Source organism: Jaculus jaculus, chromosome X (genome assembly GCF_020740685.1).
Source record: "Jaculus jaculus isolate mJacJac1 chromosome X, mJacJac1.mat.Y.cur, whole genome shotgun sequence".
In the NCBI taxonomy this organism is placed as follows: domain Eukaryota; kingdom Metazoa; phylum Chordata; class Mammalia; order Rodentia; family Dipodidae; genus Jaculus; species Jaculus jaculus.
The window spans coordinates 68,849,391-68,869,032 of NC_059125.1; the positions used below are offsets into that span (position 1 = coordinate 68,849,391).

The 19,642-nt window shown below is 38.1% G+C and overlaps 1 protein-coding gene across 6 annotated transcripts in view; it reads right to left on the reverse strand.

The window, feature by feature from the left end:
• Nucleotides 1-4,494: 4,494 nt before the first annotated feature.
• The window catches only part of Atrx (ATRX chromatin remodeler), a 249,302-nt gene continuing 234,154 nt past the window's right edge, over nucleotides 4,495-19,642 (reverse strand). For all 6 annotated transcript variants that reach the window (XM_045140174.1, XM_045140173.1, XM_004666979.2 and 3 more), the window contains 5 exons: nucleotides 12,773-12,922; nucleotides 10,994-11,119; nucleotides 9,498-9,593; nucleotides 8,555-8,683; nucleotides 4,495-7,577 (listed from right to left, as the gene is read on the reverse strand). In XM_045140174.1, coding sequence (XP_044996109.1) covers nucleotides 7,299-7,577; nucleotides 8,555-8,683; nucleotides 9,498-9,593; nucleotides 10,994-11,119; nucleotides 12,773-12,922 — 780 coding nt within the window. In that variant the 3' untranslated portion in view covers nucleotides 4,495-7,298. The remainder of the gene's footprint in view (nucleotides 7,578-8,554; nucleotides 8,684-9,497; nucleotides 9,594-10,993; nucleotides 11,120-12,772; nucleotides 12,923-19,642) is intronic.

Consider the following 19,642-nt stretch of genomic DNA (forward strand, 5'->3'; position numbering starts at 1 on the left):
CCCATGAGCAGTTCTCATTGTGAAAATTAGTTTATTACCAGCTACCTGGGAAATTTACCTGTCACCTGGCCAATTGAAAATGTGAAGTGGGATTTAAATGTAAGAGGCATCTATCTGAATGGAGTTGAAAACTAGGATAGAAAAGATGACATGGATGCCCATGGGTGCCTTTTCCCTTTCTTGGCCTTTGTTTCCCTGATTGTAAAGCAAGGCTGTAAACAAACTATGTTGCAAACATTTAAAACTGCTATCTCAAGCATTGTGAGCCTAGCAGAATCCTTCTCTTACGTATTATGATTAGTGTGTGAGGTAGAGTTGAGAGACTATAGTGTGGAGAAGAAAAGGGGAAAATCTCAGGCAGATACTTCGTTTGATCTTAGCACTTCCCAAAACAGTGTGTGCAAGACACAGGGAAGAGGGGGTGCAAATTTTGCTAGTAAAGGTTTCCTTTGCTAAGATAAGATCCCAGAAAGCCTACATCACCAAGCCTTTGAAACACAATTTCTGTAGGCTATATTTTTGAAAACCTAACCAAGGCCGGGAGATGAACTAATAAGACCTTAGATGGATATAAACCCCAGTTCCCTCCTCTTCTTAAGTTTTTTTTTTTTTTTATTGAAATGTATTCAGCAGGCTAGACACAGGCTTCTACCTGCTTTCCTACTGGCATGTAGGGACAAGCAGCTACAGAAAATAAAGATTACTGTTTCACTCTTCTATTAGTTTTCTTAGTTTTTGTCACACAATTTTACTAGGAATCTACACCTCAAAAGGTATGTGCTATTAGTTACAACTTAAACAAAGATCTACTCACCATAAACTTCATCCAGACCAGACCATTAACATTGCTCTAAGCTAGCTTTTTAGTTACGAACAGAATGGGTAATTAACAATTATTTGCTTAAAAGCTGGCTGCACAAAAGCTGATTTATATTTACCGTGATGCTTTGTCACATCCATTCCAATCAGGCAGCTAAGATATAACAATCAGCCCCTTACAAACATGTCTTTTCATTTTCTGCAATGAGTTCCAGAGGCAGTAAGAACAGCTCTGGGAGTGCCTCTGGGCAAAAGATAAAGGAGGTTACAGCTAGTGGAAGCGGTAATTAGAGCCAATTACAACGTGACTTATCTGCTTTGTCATTAAAATGCTTGTCAGACCTCTCATTTTTCTAAAGGAGAGGAAAAGAAAAGGTATAGCTTAGTGGGGGAGAGGGTTAGCCAAAGGGAAGGGATTTCTATCTAATGCTGTTCACAAACTCACTCTGTAACCTTAGACAAACACATTGCCTTTTGGCTTCACACTGCTTTGCTCAGTTAAACTCAACTCTGAGAGCTGAAAGGAACTTGGGAAATCACATGGTCCAGTCCCCTGCTTTTTAGCAGGTAAGGTATTATTATAGCTCCATTAAAAAAGTGACATGAAAGACCTAGAGAATTTTACTGGACTCTTCTGCCTCTTATGTGCAATGGATTTGATTCTGGTCTCACTTTTCCCTTGTCAGAAAGAGAATGTAATTATTCTCACATCTCTCAACAGCTAGTATACAGGTTAACACACAACCACAAATCACTTTGCAAATCCTGAGGGGAGCTTATAAATGTGACATTACCAAAAGCAGAGTAACAAGAATTGGCTTTATGCTGGATGCAGTGGTTCACGATTATAATCCCAGCACTTGGGAGGCTGAGATAGGATAGGTAGGAATTCTAAGACAGGCTGGGGTATTTATTGAGACCTGTATCAGAAACCAAAGTGGGGGCTGGAGAGAAGTTTCAGTGGTTACAAGGGCTAAAAGCCAGATCCACAGTAGCATCTGCAGTTCCTTTGCAGCGCAAGAGGCCCTAGTGCACCCATTCTCTCTACTTGCAAATAAAGTTATTTGAAAAATACCAGAGCTAGGGAAATGTCTCAGCAGGTAAGAGTGCTTGTCATGCAGGCATGAAGGCCTAAGAGGGAACTGATTTATCCTGAGTTCCATTTCCCTCAGTATTCATATAAAACTGAGCATGGCCATACATACCTGTAACCTCAGTCCTATGGGGAGCAGAATCACTGGGGCTTGCTGTTCAGTCAGCCATCCTGACAGAAAACAGTAGTTCCAGGTTCATGACTCATCTCAAACAAAGTGGAAGAGCAATAGTGGAGGACACCCAGTGTCATCCGCTGGCTTTCACACATGCATGGGCAGGGGGAGGGGAAAGAAGAGCACCTGCACACATTTGCAAGCACCATACAACACACACACACACACAAGACTTGGCTTGAGAAGGTAATTACATACTCAGATTGGTTACATGAATTTACCTTACTTTCTGTGGAGCAACAAAAAGTAATAAGGAACTTAATGTTCATATCATTTTGAGAGAATAATCAAGATCAGTAAGTGAAATAATGTTGTGTGTGAAGTCAAAAGTCCTTGGAATTTGGGCTCCTTGGGGGAAAAGCTTAAAGGAAGCAACAGGTTTTTCATGCAAATACCATTTTAAAAGCCTCCTACCATCACTGAAGCAGACCAAAAATGAACCTATCCCATTCACTCTTAACTCCCCTCCTCCCCCCCCCCCCCGCACGCCAGTCTTTCAAATGATCTGTAATCCAGTTACTGGATACCTATACTCACTACCTACCTTCTGATCTCCCATCTTTCTTCACTTTACATTCTAACCCATTCAAATTACCCCAGCCTAAATCACCATCTTTACCTCCTACTCTGAATAGATCCTCTCCCCTATAAACCCGTTATTCTCTATATTGTATTGCTCATTCAGGATTTCAAGGCCATCAATCCACCTGTCTCTTTTCCCATCCTTCTCGACCTTTGTTCCCTTTCTTTCAATACTATACTTGCTTATATAGCAAAACAAAGCCCATCATCCTTGCATCTGATAAGCCATCTATCTTCACCTTTCTTGAAAACCAAAACCTGTTTAATATGAAGAGTAAGGATGGAGCTGGACATCCTGAACAGGTAGAAGTCTCTTAGAAGTCATTTGATATGCTTAAAGATTACACCTGCACTCCCCTTTCCCTTACCTGTGTCTGTTGGGAGGGTAAGTACAGGCAGACTGTTCAAGAATAGAATGTTAAGTACTGATGGGTAGACTATTTGTGGTGTGTTTTGAGTCAAGTTGTATTCCTATTTTGGGGGGAAGGGGTGTTTGAGGCAGGATCTCTCTTTAGCTCAAGCTAACCTGGAATTCACTATGTACTCTCAGAGTGGCCTTGAGCTCACAGCCATCCTCCTACCTCTGCTTCTAAATGCTGGGATTAAAGGCATGCGCCACCATGCCCAGCTACTATTCCTATTATTTTTAATAAGGCCAAATTAATATGCTTCCTCAGTGAAAGTATGTATGTAGTGGTCGCAACCAGGTAGAGCCCTCAAGTGTGATTCCCTCAGCTGAAGACAATGGTGTCAGGAAGGTTATTCCATGGAGGTTAGAAGCACATACAAGGAAATCTTGTGGCAATATACACTCTGGGAACTAGACCAAAACACTTAGGGGTGTGGCAGTATGGCATTCTTAGATCCAATGCTAGTGATTTTAAGTTTGATTGCTGGCAGATATTAGCTATTAAAAAAAATTGGGGAGGGAGGAGAATGGGAATACCAGGGTCTCTAGCCACTGCTAACAAATTCCAGATGCATGCACCACCATGTGCATCTGGTTTTACATAGCTGCTGGGGAATCAAACCTGGCTCCTTAGGCTTCTCAGGCAAGCAACTTAACCACTAAGCCATCTCTCCAGACAGCGCTTGGGTGGTGCACCCCTTTAATCCCAGCACTTAGCAAGCAGAGGTAAGAGGATCACTGATGCCAGCCTGGGACTGTAGAGTGAATTTCAGGTCAGCCTAGGATAGAGACCTTGCCTCAAAATTTTTTTTTAAAAAACCACCTGTATGTTAATGTGTATGCATAGTGTTGGACAGATGAAAGCATTTCTGAAACTAGGTCACTCTTAGGACTGGCTCAGATACTTTTGAAAACAAACAACCCAATGGTGTAAAGACTTTAATTCTGAAAGGATATGACTAAGAGAAGGCCAAAGGTCACTTGAGATTAAGTCTGGAGACATAAAAATGGGAATAACCTGAACATAATTTTAATGAAATAAACATGTAGAAGAATTGACCTATTTTATTACCATAAGAATCACAACATGTGCTAACCTCAAAGGAAATGATAGTTACTAGGACAAATAAATAACTACTTTAAAAGTTTTATCTGAATCACACAAGGAAGAATGTGATTTTATATGAAAAGGGAAAATGGGCAGAGCTAGGTGAAGGCTACAAAACATTCAGCTCTCTAGGGAGCAGGCAATATGTATTCCATGCAGCTGTTCTGATTTCTGAATGAAAAGCAACATTCAAATTAAGTGTAGTTTGGTGGCACTATGTGACTTAAATGAATGATAGAGCTGCTGAGAAGCAGGAAATTGTGATGACTTCACACAGACAACCAAAACTAACACAAAAACACACAGGCTTCCTGGTATGTAAATTCTTTTTGAGGTTAGAGATCTCCTTTTACAGAATTTAGTATATAACATATTCAAAAACCAAACTTCTTGACCTCCCAATATTAAACAACTAAATGTGCAAAAGAATCACCATTAAACAGGACATCAAAAGTTATACATTTTCTATGAAACAATATGTGCACAGATTTTCAAAGCTGTGAAAATGCAATAAAGAGCACAACACATTTTGGTCACTTTATTAAATGACATTAAATAGTTTAAATTTCAACTACTAAACAGCACTTTGAATGGTGAAAACACAGATAGTATATTGTCATACTTGAATGCTTTTCTTTAAAAACACAATTCCAGTCCTTATATATATTACAAAACAGCCTTAAAGGAAGAAGTGACATCTTTTCTACAGTACTTAAGATACTCAATACAGAACTGAAAAGCAGTCTAACAGAAACAAAGGCAAGTCTTCACAGCTGTATGATTTCAGCAGCCAAAGCTGGATGATGGACTGAAACATTACTATACAACTGGGACAAAACATATACATTATCACAATACTAAGCAAAAACGCTTTACACCCAAAGAAATAAAACAGGTTACAAAATGTGGAGAATTTAGCAGGCAAAACTGTATTACAAGCAACAATTTAAATTGTCATTTTTAAGCCATTGCAACTATTTAAAACATCTAAAACAAATATAAAAATGAGCCTTTTAGTATCTTATTGATGTGACTTTTGTCATTAAATATTTGTTAAAACATGATGTTATACTCAAAGTACATATTATGTAGCTAAAATGTTAAGTGAGAAGAGTGTATGCAAAGTGGTCCAAGTTTTATTTCAAACTCTGATTTCCAATTACAAGTACTATTCTTAAATCAGTTTCATCCATGATGAAAAGGGATTAGAAGGTTGCCTAATTTTTTTTTTTTTTTTTTGCATCTATGTCTTTGAGTAAATAATTAGACCATGTTGAAAATTCCCAGGTCTAGTAAATCAGGTTTAAAGTATTCTGGACTTGCAGAAATACCAACTGATAACAGTTGGTCAGAGTGTACTGCCTTCAAATATTTCACATAAATCTTGTCTTTTTCATTTCTTCTAAAGTAAACACACATCTGCCCCCCTTAAACAAATTTGACTATATGGCTGGCACGATATCCAAATACATGGAATTCATTAGCAGTATGCTGCCACGGGAAGGTGGGGGTGGATCCACGAAACCTTACAAATTCTCTATCATAAACCTAGTGTGCTTGGATATTTTGTCACTAGTTCTTTCAAGATAAAAATGGAAACCTTTGATTATCTAAACAACTCAAAACAGTTTTAGCTCAAGTTAAAGTCAGTCTAATCCAGTGATACCTAAAGCAAATCCTCCACCCAGCTTTCTTTTCTTTCTTTCAGGAATTCTTGAGCTGTTTCTACCTATTACATTACCATCTCAAAAATGGTTTTGCTATGTTGAGGTGACTCCCATAGTCAATAACACTTTTTGAATTAAGAAAACTCAAGCAACCAAACTGAATATGAATAAGGTAATAAGTAGTCTATAATCCTGGATTAAGAAAAAAAGTAATGATTTTCTAGTTAAAACCGTATGAAAGGGTACTGAGTGAATTAGTTTTGATAAAATCATCTCAGATCAAAACTGAAAAAAAATATCAAACTTGAAAGCAATTTAATAAAATGTAAAGAAACTGGGGGAAAGAACATGATTATGAGAGAAAAGAAGAACATAGAAGCCAGTGATCCTTATCTTTAAGAGGAATTACTTCACACTACAGTTATTACTGGGAATTGTTAAAGCACATTCCTCATGTGAACTTAAAGTCAGCAATGATTCTGCCATTTTGAAGCTGTTTATAAAGCAGGGTGTGAACCTAGCAAGTACAAGTTCAGCGCTAACCTCTTAAAATGCTAGAACTGGATTTTCTTAGTCTACATCCCACTGCCAGCAACAGGATGAAGCACTAGCACTGGCACCATGCCGCTGAGAGATGTGCTTTATATTAGTGCCAGGAGAAAAAAATCACATGCAGAAGATAATCCACAACCCTGTAGTCCTATACCAGTAATTATTTCAGCACATAGAACTGAAAATAAAAAATGGCAGAAAGACTAAAGAAGAAAAAGGAATTCTCTTCTTAGGCTGTACTTAAGGCTGTTTATACAATGCTAAGATAACTGAAAGACTCCTCCAACTTTAGAGTAGTAGTATTTAAGAATATTGCACACAATTCTGTGTAAAAGATAACCCTTCGTTTCTAACATTCAATCATAGAGACGATATAGCAGGAGCCCAGTTTCAGACTTCAGTCAAAAGAACATTGACCATTTCAATCACCCTAGTCAAGAAATGGATTAAGTACAAAAGTATTTTGTAACTTGAGGAATCAACTCTAAGAACTCAGCTGCATGTTTTTATATGTAAAGAGCAAATATATAAATCTTTATTCATTTCTAAATCCATTAATTTTATGACAATTTCATGGCTGCTAAAAGCAGGCATAAAAATTTAGAGAAGAAATTGGTGGAGCTGTTACTGTTATGGAAGGACTTGTTTTCACTGAAAACAATTTGAAATATCTTCTGTACTCAATGTGTGTAAGAAGATTCTAGGCAACATCACTGACAAATGTCAGGGAGAAATGGTATGCCCTATTTAAAAAAATTTAAAACTAATATGGAAGATTGGCATTTAAGGGGACCAAACTATTTATACAGTTGAGTTCTGTTAAGTCATTGATTCCTAAAAAAATAAAAGATATTTCTATGATTTTAATAATCCTTTAAGCTCTAAGTGCAAAATCACATTGATTTCCCTGGGGAAGGTCCTGGATTTTTGCTTCTCATTGGGGGTGGTGCACGCTGTAATGGTGGTGGCTGCATACCACCAGCCACTGACTGATACATTCCTCTCATATCAATCTGCTGGTAGTTAGGAGGAGTCATGATTAAATTCGGAGGCTTTGGCAGCATGAGGTGACTCAGTGTTGCTTGCTGATAAGTCATTTGTTGCTGTTGCTGCTGATTGTATTGCTGTTGGAGCCTCCTGTTCATAAGTATTCGCTGAACACAGCTGATTAGCTATAGAAAGAAAAAGGGGCTGTTACAAGTGTATGGCCAATCTCAAAGAGGCAAGTATCAAGTTTTGAGTTAAAATCAATTTGTTAAGGGGGTACCATACCAAAAGGAAAACACATTATTGTTATCACCATTACTAATTTGATGGCATTTGCAGGACCATTACTGTAGAAACCAGTTAGTAACACCATTTAGGGCTAAATTCTCTTAATGACTTGACTATTGTATTGCAAGCAGCATTTAGATTAGTTGCCATAGTAACCTGTCCTACACTATGGTTAGTCCCAAGTATTAGTTACAGCACTTTTTGTCATCTCCTTTCTTGATCATTCTTTTGAGTATTTCACATGATGACAGACAAATAAACATTTCAGTGACAAACACCAAAGGGAAAAGCACTTGTAGTAGGAATAGTTCCTACCTGGAATGTCTCAGATTTCCTAAGATAACTCAAAACCACACAATTTGGCAGTGCTTTCTAAGTAAAATTCATGCAACAAAAGCTGATTCCCTGGTGCCAAGAGTTGAAAGTTCCCAGTGTAAGACTGTGTTGAGAATGATGATCAAGGATCCTGAATATGCTAGCTTTTGAAAGAATTATGTAATTTAGCAGGAACTTAAGAGTATCTGTCATCCAGAGGTCCACTTCTACTTCTCAAATATATTGAAATGTATACTTTTAGAAGTTATGTATTAAAAAAATCTACTGATAAAAGTCTGGCAAAAGTTTCTAGATATCCAGAGTAAATGAAAAAATAAAATTATAATGGATTAGATAGATATTACAGAACTTCCAAGGAGACCACTTAGGAACTTGTTTCTTCTTTGTAATAAACTCATTTATCTTAAATGACATTATTGGTTTTTTGACAAATCTTCAGAATAATCAATTCCTGTCCTGGATGGTTGCTGACATTATCACACAAACATATTAAAAAATTGAAGAAAATTAAATATAACCCTACTGATAGAATTCTTACCATCTGCTGTTTTGTCAGTACATCATTGTAGATTGCTTCTCTTCGCTTAACATCAAGCTCCTGGCTGGCTTGTCTACTTAATGCTAGTGCCTGTACTTGGGCTTCTGAGAGATTCATGTTTTCTTTCCACTAAAAGAAAAAAGTGTCCTGTTATTCCTTATTGCTAAATAATAGAGGAAAAATAATTAAGATACTTAATCATATTTAGGATTTTACAGCCTCCCCCACCCAATTTTATTTATTCTTTCCTAAAGAAAGCAGTGATGTAAATGCAGGGTACTAACATGTATTGTTGTAAATGAGCTAGCTATATCTACAGTAAAAGAACTACTAGCAGACTGGAAAGATGGCTTATTGGTTAAGGCATTTGCCTGATGACCCAAGTTTGATTTCCCAGTACCCACATAAAGGCTCTGGCATGCCCATTCTCTCATTCTCATATTCACTCATGCTCACTCGCATGCTCTCTCATTCTCTCTCTCTTTCCCTCCCCCACCCTCCAGGGCATAGTAGTACACATCTTTAATCCCAGCACTTGGGAGGCAGAGGTAGGAGGATCACTGAGTTGAAGGCCACCCTGAGACTACACAGCAAATTCCAGGTCAGCCTGGGCTAGACTCTACCTCCCTCCACCCCCAAAAAGAACTACTAGGATTTGTGTAACTGTTATAGTAATATGTGTTCATGCAAACAATGCACACACTTCTAGGCTTGATTTCTCAGTTCTTGGAGTTTATACTTTTATCTTTTGTGCCAACATCTATGCAAAATTGATAGATTATACTTTGCAACAATTAACAGCTTATTAGAACTTTACAACTGCAAATCAAGTTACAGGGATATCATTTCTCCCACAGAAGTAGTGAGGTGAATAAAAATGAAAACAAAGGCTGTGGATGCATAGAAAATGGAGGCTGAATAAGACAATTTTCAATGTGCTTACTACAGCTGAAATGATATCTTCAAGAGGCTGAATCCTCACTGCTGTCACATTGTTTGTTGCTTCTACAACTTTTTCTCTTCCTTGATTAATAAGGTCCTAGAAGAATGAAGGAAATAGTTATATAAGGTATAGCGACAGCATAACTGTAAATTGTAGAGATCCTTCCTCTTGCCAACAGATAACACTTGCCTTAAAAATTCTAAATAAGTGCGGGGGGGAGGTATTACCATGGGATATTTTTAATAATTATGGAAAATGTTAATAAAAATTGTGAAAATAAAAACTAAAAAAATTCTAAATAAGGGCTAGAGTGCTTGCTTACAAAGCCTGATGCCTGGGTTTGATTCTCCACTGACCACATAAAGCCACCATACTCACTCTCCTTGCAAATAAATAAGTAAAAAGATATTTTTTTAAATTCCTTAAAAAGGGCTATAGACATGGCGTAGTGGCTAAGGTGCATGCCTGCGAAGCCTAAGGACCCAGGTTTGATTCTCTAGGTCCCACAAAAGCCAGATGCACATGGTGGCGCATGCATTTGGAATTTGTTTGCAGTGGCTAGAGGCCCTGGCACACCCATTCATTCCCTCTCCCTCCCTCCCTCCCTCCCTCCCTCCCTCCCTCTCTCTCTCTCTCTCTCTCTCCCCTCTCAATTTGTCTTAAATAAATAAATAAATAGAAATCTTTTAAAAATATTTTTTTAAAAAGCCAGGCATGGTAGCACACACCTTTAATCCTAGCATTTGGGAGGCAGATGTAGGAGGATCGCCATGAGTTCAAGACCACCCTGACAATACATAGTGAATTCTAGGATACCCTGGGCTAGAGTAGACCCTACCTCAAATGTCCTACCCCCCAAATCTAAATAACTGAAGAGAACACCATCAATAAAGTGAACTCAATGATGCCAAAAGAAAGTCTTTTTAAGAAGGTAAAATTTGGGGTTTATTAGATCAATTAATTTACTAATTTAAATGAATCCATAAACACATTTTTAAAACAATTCAGATTCCATCAAATGACTGAACTACTGTTATAGTCAAATACTTCTTATTTAATTCACACTTGATTCTAGTTTTAAATCATATATTTCATAACGCTAGTCATACACTTAAAAGAAACCTCTATTTTGCATTAGAATGTAAATTAATGTATGTACTTAACATACTTTCGAACACTAAGCAAGTACTTTGTTTATTCTAAGTATTTTATAGCTGATCAAAGTGCTGTTTCCCAGCCACTCAGAAGCCTTATTGTTCTTTAATTAAAATAATTCAAACTACATTAACTCAAGGGCTGATTCCCCTTGTGCTGTGAACAAACTGCATTTTACTATATTAGGTTGGTCAAAAGGTCAACAAATAAAAGAAAAACTTCTTGGTCTATTTAGAGGTAATCTTTTGGAGAATGTGATATTCCTACATAGGAAAGCCTCAACAAGACCCCTGAAATTGCCTTTAATTCATGTTAAACTATTTTTGTACTTTACAACTCACCTCCAGCTGTTGATTACTCATTGCTGACAGGGCTCCCAAATTGAAAGGAATATAAGGAGTTTGAGAGTTGAAAGTGACAGGAGGTATAGTGGTCCCAGTTGGTATGCTGAAACGCATGGTCAGTCCCTAAAAATAAAACAAACAAACAAAAAAAAAAGTACTTCACATTGTGATTTAAAACTTGAAATTCTACATCACCTACTGGTTTAGTAAAGACTCCACATTCTTATATCTAGGAAATTATTAACACTCTTCCACACACAAACAAAACACCCTTTTCACCCGAAACCAAGATCTTATTACAAAGAAAGCTTTAACCCCTAAAGGTATACTTGTTTGTTTGTGTCCCCCCCCCCCGCAATTCCCACAGAATGAGGGAACTCAATGAATTCTTATGAGACTCCTAACTTCACATTCATGATGAAGAAGTTAGTTACAATGAAATAGAAGTTTTAAAAGGATTCATATATTAGAATAAGCTTTCCCATGCTCAGGCACATTTTTGCTTAAGTGAGTTGGTATTTAAAACAAACAATTATTTTATTTTATTTTTTTGTTTTTTTTGAGGTAGGGTCTCACTCTAGCCCAGGCTGACAAGAATTCACTATGTAGTCTCAGGGTGGCCTCGAACTCACGGTGATCCTCCTACCTCTGCCTCCCAAGTGCTGGGATTAAAGGCGTGCGCCACCACGCCCAGCCAGAATTATTTGAAATAAAGTTGCTATAGAGACTGACAATAATGTTCAATAATAAAATATTTTATGGTCAGTCAAAATTTAGACTTCATGGTATAGTCCTATCTCCAAACTCTAAGCTCCGGTATATTTGTAACTACATGAGATTGAAGATGCTAAGTTAATAGATACTAAATATAAAGCTTCCTATTCAGCTCTCAATCCAGCAAAGGATAATGAGAAAAGAATTACTATTTTTAAGTGTAAAATGTGTTTTTTTTTTTTTCTCTACTCCTACTCTACCACCAAATGTAGAAGCCTATATGTTGACACTTCTAACTGGGGATCTCAAGAATCAACTATATTAATACCATCTTCAAATGTGGCCCTTTCCTTAATTGTTCTTTCAAATGAATAAGAGAAAAACAGAAACTAAAAAAGCATTACTGGTTCTTTTGTTTTTTGAGATAGGGTCTCACCCTAACCCAGGCTGACCTGGAATTCACTATGTAATCTCAGACTGGCCTCGAACTCATGGCGATCCTCCTATCTCTGCCTCCCAAGTGCTGGGATTAAAGACGTGTGCCACCATGCCTGGCTGCGTTACTGTTTTAAAGATGCGATCTCACTTTGTTGCCCAGGTCCAACTGCTGGGGTTTAAGTAATCTTCCTGCTTCAGCCTTTCAAGTAGCTGTAAGTACCCAATACAATACTCAGTTCTAAAAGCATTTTTTAAAATTATTAGCATGTATTTATTGTACAAAATAACACTTAATTTTGACATTATCCTATATGTATATAATGAACTGTGATCATATTCACCTCTCTTTTGTTAATATTTTATTTATTTCTTTATGAGAGAGAAAAAGACAGAGAGAAAAAGAGAATAGGCATGCCAGGGCCTCTGGCCACTGCATACAAACTCCAGACACATGTGCCCCCTTGTGCATCTGGCTTACGTGGGTCCTGGGGAATTGAACTTGGGTCCTTAGGCTTCACAGGCAAATGCCATAACCGCTAAGCCATTTCCCCAGTCCTCACCTCTCTTACCACTCCCTCTCTCTTCCCAAATAGTTCCAATTAAAAAGTGTTGTGAATGAGCTACCTTCTTTTCTGCTTCATACTCAGCCCAAGCTGCTTTCCTTTCTTCTTCAGTCAACTCTTCTTCTTCTTTGTGGTCCAAAAGAGAATCATGTTCATGATATCCTACGATGTGTTCTTTATGTATCTGAAGGAGTTCTGCAAGTATGGTATCCTGTTTTGAGGGGTTGAGATCAGTTATTTTCTCCTTCTGGACCTTCTTCTTCATAGTTCTATGAGCAACTGTTAAGACTTGAAAGTGACTACTTTTCATATTTCTCATTTACATAATCAGTTGCCTAGAAAAGTCTTGTTTATATAGCCAGTTTAGAGATTCAAATTTTGTCTGAGATACACTCTTGCTATGTTATCCATGCTGACATTAAATTTACAATTATCCCACTTCTGCCTTCCAAGTACTGAGATTACAGGCATGCACTACCACACCCACTAACACACATTTTTTTAAAAAATTACTACTTTTCAGATTTCAAGGTCTTTGTTTGAAGGAAAAGTCTGACTTTAGCCCAGGCTGACCTGTAGCTTACTGTAGAGCCCAGGCTGGCCCCGAATTTATGGCAAAACTCCTACCTCAGCTTCCTGAATGTTGGGATTAAAAACATGCACCACCACACCCAGCTTCAAGATCTTTTACACCAATTTACAAACCAGTTTTTCATAGTCTTTTTGTTTTGTGCATAGACTTGATATATGCTAACAAAAATCTGTTACAATTAGTACTTATATTGGACACTTGTGCTAAAGGTCATCAGTCCCTACTTATACTTATTTAAAAATCACTTTAGGTGCCACCTACAGTCTTAACACAATTAAATCCAAGCTATAACAGGTACATTACAGGGTAATTGAAACACAAAATCCTTGTATTTCAATTGCAAAAACTCAAATGTAAATCACATGGTAAGAACCCACAGTCATGTTTATCTGTGGATTCCCCCCCCCCAAGGTAGGGTCTCACTCTAGCCCAGGCTGACCTGGAATTCACTACGTAGTCTCAGGGTGGCCTCGAATTCACAGTAATCCACCTACCTCTGCCTCCCGAATACTGGGATTAAAGGCGTGTGCCACCATGCCTGGCTATCTGTGCATTTTTGAGGCAGGATAGCATACAGCTCAGACTGGCCATTAATTCACTATGTAGCCAAGGATGACCTTGAGCTCCTGATAATTTGCCTCCACTGCCCAAGTGTTGGGATTACATGTGTATACCACCACGCTTGCCATCCATACAGTTAAATTTAAACTGATATACATTTTCATCAACTTATTATCAGAGCATCTCTTAAAATAATGGTGGTGGGCTAGAGATGGCTCAGTGGTTAAGGCACTTGCCTGCAAAACCTAAGAATCTACCCACATAAAGCCAGATGTACAAAGTGGCACATGCATCTGGAGTGCCCATTTTCTCTGTTTCTCTTCTCTCTCTCTGCTTGCAAATAAATAAATAAAAATATTTAAAATAATGGTGGTGTCCCACACTTGTAGTAGATTATGAGTTTGATCCTTTAAAAAAATAAATACTTAAAACATTAAACTCCTGGTCTGTATGACTTTGAAAACAAAACAAAGCAAAAAGACATAATGACAGTATAAAGTGAATTATGGATATGATACTTTTGCTAAAAAAAAATAGACAAAAGTGGCACACAAAGTGGCTTGTAATACTTGCTACTCAGTAGGCTAAGGCAGAATAATCACAAGTTTAAGACCTACCTATACTATTCAGTGTACTAATTGATCTAAAAAAATTGAAAGCCAACTATAGTGGCACACACCCATAATCATAGAACTTGGGAAGTGGAGGCAAGAGGTGAGCTTGGGGTATGTAGTGAGTGTGATAGCAATCTGGGCTACATGAGGCTGTTTCCAAAAAAAAAAAAAAAAATTACACTGGGCTAGAGAAATGGCTCAGGGATTAGGGTGCTTGCCTATAAAACCTAACAAACCAAGTTTGATTCCCCAGTACCCACATAAAACCAGATGCACAAAATGGGCATGTGTGTTTGGAGTTTATTTGCAGTGGCTAGGAGCCCTGGCACATACTCTGTCTCTCTCTTTCTCTCTCTCTCTGCAAATAAGTAAATATTTTTAAAATACAATGACAAAAGCCGGGTGTGGTGGCACATGCCTTTAATCCCAGCACTTGGGAGGCAGAGGTAGGAGGATCGCCATGAGTTCCAGGGCACCCGGAGACTACATAGTTAATTCCAGGTCAGCCTGGACCAGAGTGAGACCCTACCTCGAAAAACAAAAAACAAACAAACAAAAAAACACCAAAAAATACACTGACAAGATGTAAACAAATCATACATGAAAATATGGATATATAAAAGAAAAAAATTACTTTACAAAAGGATTCTCCATGACTATCAAGAAGTTTTTTAATGATATTTTCTAAACTTGATTTGGTGGAAGAACATAATTACTGATCAAATGAATGTAGAGGGAGGTATAAAGCACATTAATTCCACATGTAGTTTGCATCTAGTTACACTTCATGCAGAAGCTTTGGCATAAACAAGGTCCATACTTGAAAAGAATTGCATTTATGTTTTTAACCATACCTGGAATATATCATCAAAAAACAGTAGAAACTTGAATGTCTATTAAGTAACTCAAGATTTAAATCACTATGTACATAACCTTCTCTATTTGTGTATGTGTATAAATATGTGCATGTGTATGGTGCAAGGGTAATGGTATGCATGTGAATGACAGAGGACAACCTCAGGGTGTTTCTCCTTTACTTTTTCAAGCAGGGTCACTCCTCTTATTTTGCTTTTGCAGTTTAGAACTTTCAGATTCTCCTAGCTCCACCTCTCATTGCCCAATTTAGTCTGGCTTTATGTTCACACTACAGAATTGAACTCAAGCACCTTTAACTGTTGAGCCATCTCCTGAGGCTTCACAACTTAAAAAAATGCATATTTAGCTTATTTATTTATTTGAGAGGAGAGAAAGACACACAGAGAGAGAAAGAGGCAGACAGAGTGAGAATGGGGATGCCAGGGCATTCTGCCTCTGCAAATAAACCGCAGATGCATGTGCCACTTGGTGCATCTGACTTTTATGTGGGTACTAGAAAACTGAACCCAGGCCATCAGGCTTTGCACGCAAGTGCTTTTACTGCTGAGTCATCATCCAGCCCACATTTTTTTATTTTAATAATTATCATAATATTTGAAAGTTACTTCCTTTAAAGGAAAAAGAACTTTCTTATGTGATAAAGATATAACTGAGACTTTATAATTCATTTTGATATGCAGTGTGTGATCTTTCCTTTGTTGAAAGACCATACAAAGAGAGGGCGTTTAAGAAGTTTGCTGATAAAATACATAGATGCTACAAGATTTTTTTCTTCTGAAAATTAATTAAGCACGTCTCTCCTCATCTGGTATAGAAATTGGTCACCCAAATCTAACTTCTCTGGCCTATATCACATTGAACACATTTATCATCACCAGATCAATCTCCAAGGCACAGTTACTGACCAGGCAGGTAGAGAGAGATGCATCTGTCTACATTAATTCATTTTCTGAAAGATAATCATTTCTTAGATGTGTGATCCCTATCTTCTTCCATGCATGACTAAAGAGACAGTAGTGAGAAAATAATAAAAGAAAACAAAGAACAAAAAACAGTCTATGTACCTTAATTTTGTTGTTTGTTTTTTTGATGTACTGTCTTGCTCTAGCCCAGGCTGATTTGGAATTCACTATGTAGTCTCAGGGTGGCATCAAACTCATAGCGATCCTCCTACCTCTGCCTTCTGAGTACTGGGATTAAAGGTGTGTGCCACCACACCTGACTTCTAATTCTTATTTATGTTTTGTTTTGGGGAGGGGGTATGAAATAGGGTCTTACTCTGGCCCAGGCGGACATAGTTTCAGGCTGGCCTCAAACTCAGATCCAATATGCCACCATGCTAAGTTTATATATTTTTCCCCTAATACAAACTGGCCTTGAACTCATTATGCAGCTGAGACTAGCCTTGAACTCCTAATTTCCTGCCTCCACAGCCACATGCTAGGGTTATAGGCATACACCAACATGCCTTGTCTATCTGTCTGTCTGTCTATATCCATCTATTGGCAGGGTCTTGCTATACAGCCAGTGCTGGCCACAAACTCAATCTTCTTGCCTCAGCCTCTCCTAAACACTAGATAATTACTTGATCTACTTTTGAATATATATAGAATATTGGTATAACAGGATATGCAAATAGTGGATAAGTGAAATACACAATTATTTGAAAATAAATACTATGTCAATCAAGTATTTTTTGTTACCAACACAAGCTATTAACTGGTTATTGTTGGAGAAGCCTTTCTAAAAATGTGTGTGCACATGCACACATAATTTAAACATACCTGAGATATGAGAGAGTTTTATCAGTTCAGCCTGTAGCTTTCTGTCATTTCAAAGCCCAAACTTATTATATTTGATTTAGTAGAAGCAAAATAACATTTCTAATCATACAACTATAGGGTAGTTGGGATTAGTATCTATATTTCCTGACTCTTATCTAATGGTTATTATTCTAGCACACTATAAAAGAATGTTTGGGGCTGGAGGGATTGCTTAGTGGTTAAGGTTCATGCCTGCAAAGCCAAAGGATCCAGGTTCAATTTCCCAGGGCCCACGTTAGCCAGATGCACAAGGGGTGCACAACCTAGTACACCCATTTTTTTCTCTCTCTCCCTATTTCTCTGTCAAATAAATAAATTAATTAAAGTAAAATATTTTAAGAAAAGAATGTTTGTTTTCATGAGGCATGGTTCCTCCATTTTCCAACTCTACTTTTTAGATTAAGAAGACAATTCTTTAAATGATTCTGGGCAATGTAGAAACAGAAGTCTTTATTTTTCTTTACTTTTAACAATTTTGTACATTTTAAGTTTCTAATAAACACATGTTAATTTACTGAAAATATATAAAAGCCAAAACAATTCACAAACTTGTGAAACACTAGCTCATGCTTATAACAAAGCTGACATGCACTATTTTGTCATTTTCATTTCTTCATTCAAACTGAAAAAATAAAAAAAAATAAAAAAAAGCCAGGTGTGGTGGTGCAGGCCCTTAATCCCAGCACTCAGGAGGCACAGGTAGTATTGCTGTGAGTTCAAGGCTACTCTGAGAATACAGAGTGAATTCTAGGTCAACCTGGGCCAAATAAAAAACGTAGCCAAGCATGGTGGCACATGCCTTTAGCACTCAGGAGGCAGAGGTAGGAGTATTGCCATGAGTTTGAGGCCACCATCAGACTACATAGTTAATTCCAGATCAGCTTGGACCAGAGTGAGACCCTACCTTAAAAAAAAAAAAAAGGCCATCTAATTAAGGCCAGGTCAATTTAGCCTCTGGCCATGTGTGGTAGTTTGCTTCAGGTGTCCCCCATAAATTTAGGTGTTCTGAATGTTAGGTTCCCAGCTGACACCAATTGGAAATTAAAACCTCCTGGAGGCAGTATATTTTGGGGGGCAGGCTTATGGGTGTTATAGCCAGTTTCCCCAAGCTAGTGTTTGGCACACTCTCCTGTTGCTACTGCCTACCATATGTGGGCCAGGGGGTGATGTCCACCCTCTGCTCATGCCATCATTTTCCCTGCCATCATGGAGCTTCCCCTTCAGCTTGTGAGCCAAAATAAACCTCTTTTCCCACAAGCTGCTTGCTCTTGGTTGAATGATTTCTATCAGCAATGCAAACTGACTACAACACCATGCAATAATGTTCCTTTTGGGGCTGGAGAGATGGCTTAGCGGTTAATTGCTTGCCTGTGAAGCCTAAGGACCCCGTTCCAGGCTCAATTCCCCAGGACCCACGTTATCCAGATGCACAAGGGGGTGCAAGCATCTGGAGTTGGTTTGCAGTGGCTAGAGGCCCTGACACGCCCATTCTCTCTCTATCTGCCTCTTTCTCGCTCTGTCTGTCACTCTCAATTAAATAAAAGTACCAAAAAAATAATGTTTCTTTTGATTCATAGTCCACTGGGATGCCAGTAAATCACAGGAAAAGATCATGTGACTTTGATTTCTATCATTAATAAGTTTCTGACCTTTTATTAACACATTTCCACCCTCCTTTCAATCAATCAAACAAAAAACAGAAACTGTTTCCATTGTTTCTAATTACTGTGACATGCTCTCTTTTCAAAGAACTTGAGCAAAACAATGAAAACAATACTAATATCCAATTATATGGCCTGGGGATAATTACCAGTAATGTGTTATATTCCTCCACACATTACACATGCAACTTTGCATAAAAATAGGATGTATTGAGCTGGAGAGATGGCTTAGCGGTTAAGTACTTGCCTGTGAGGCCTAAGGACCCCGGACCAGTCCGAGGCTCGATTCCCCAGGACTCACGTTAGCCAGATGCACAAGGGGGCACACGCGTCTGGAGTTCATTTGCAGTGGCTGGAAGCCCTGGCGCACCCATTCTCTCTCTCTCTCCCTCTCCCACTCCCTCCCCCCACTCTCTGCCTCTTTCTCCCTCTGTCGCTCTCAAATAAATAAATAAAAAATAAAATTTTTAAAATAGGATGTATTATATTTAGTTTTAAAACCTACTGTCCTCCCTTGGTATCTTTCCATGGGCATCACTTTACATTAAATATGAAACATTATTTATTTGGGAGAGAGAGAAAGAATGGGCACGCCAGGGGTCCAGCCACTGCAAACAGAACTCCAGACGTGTGCACCCCAGGGAATCAAAACTGAGCCCTTTGGCTTAGCAGACAAATGCCTTAACTGCTAAGCCATCCCTCCAGCCCTGAAACATCATTTTTAATGGGTGCAAAGAACATACCTTACATATACTTTATCATCTATCTACTCTCTCATTTAATGAGACACATGTGCTACTTTGT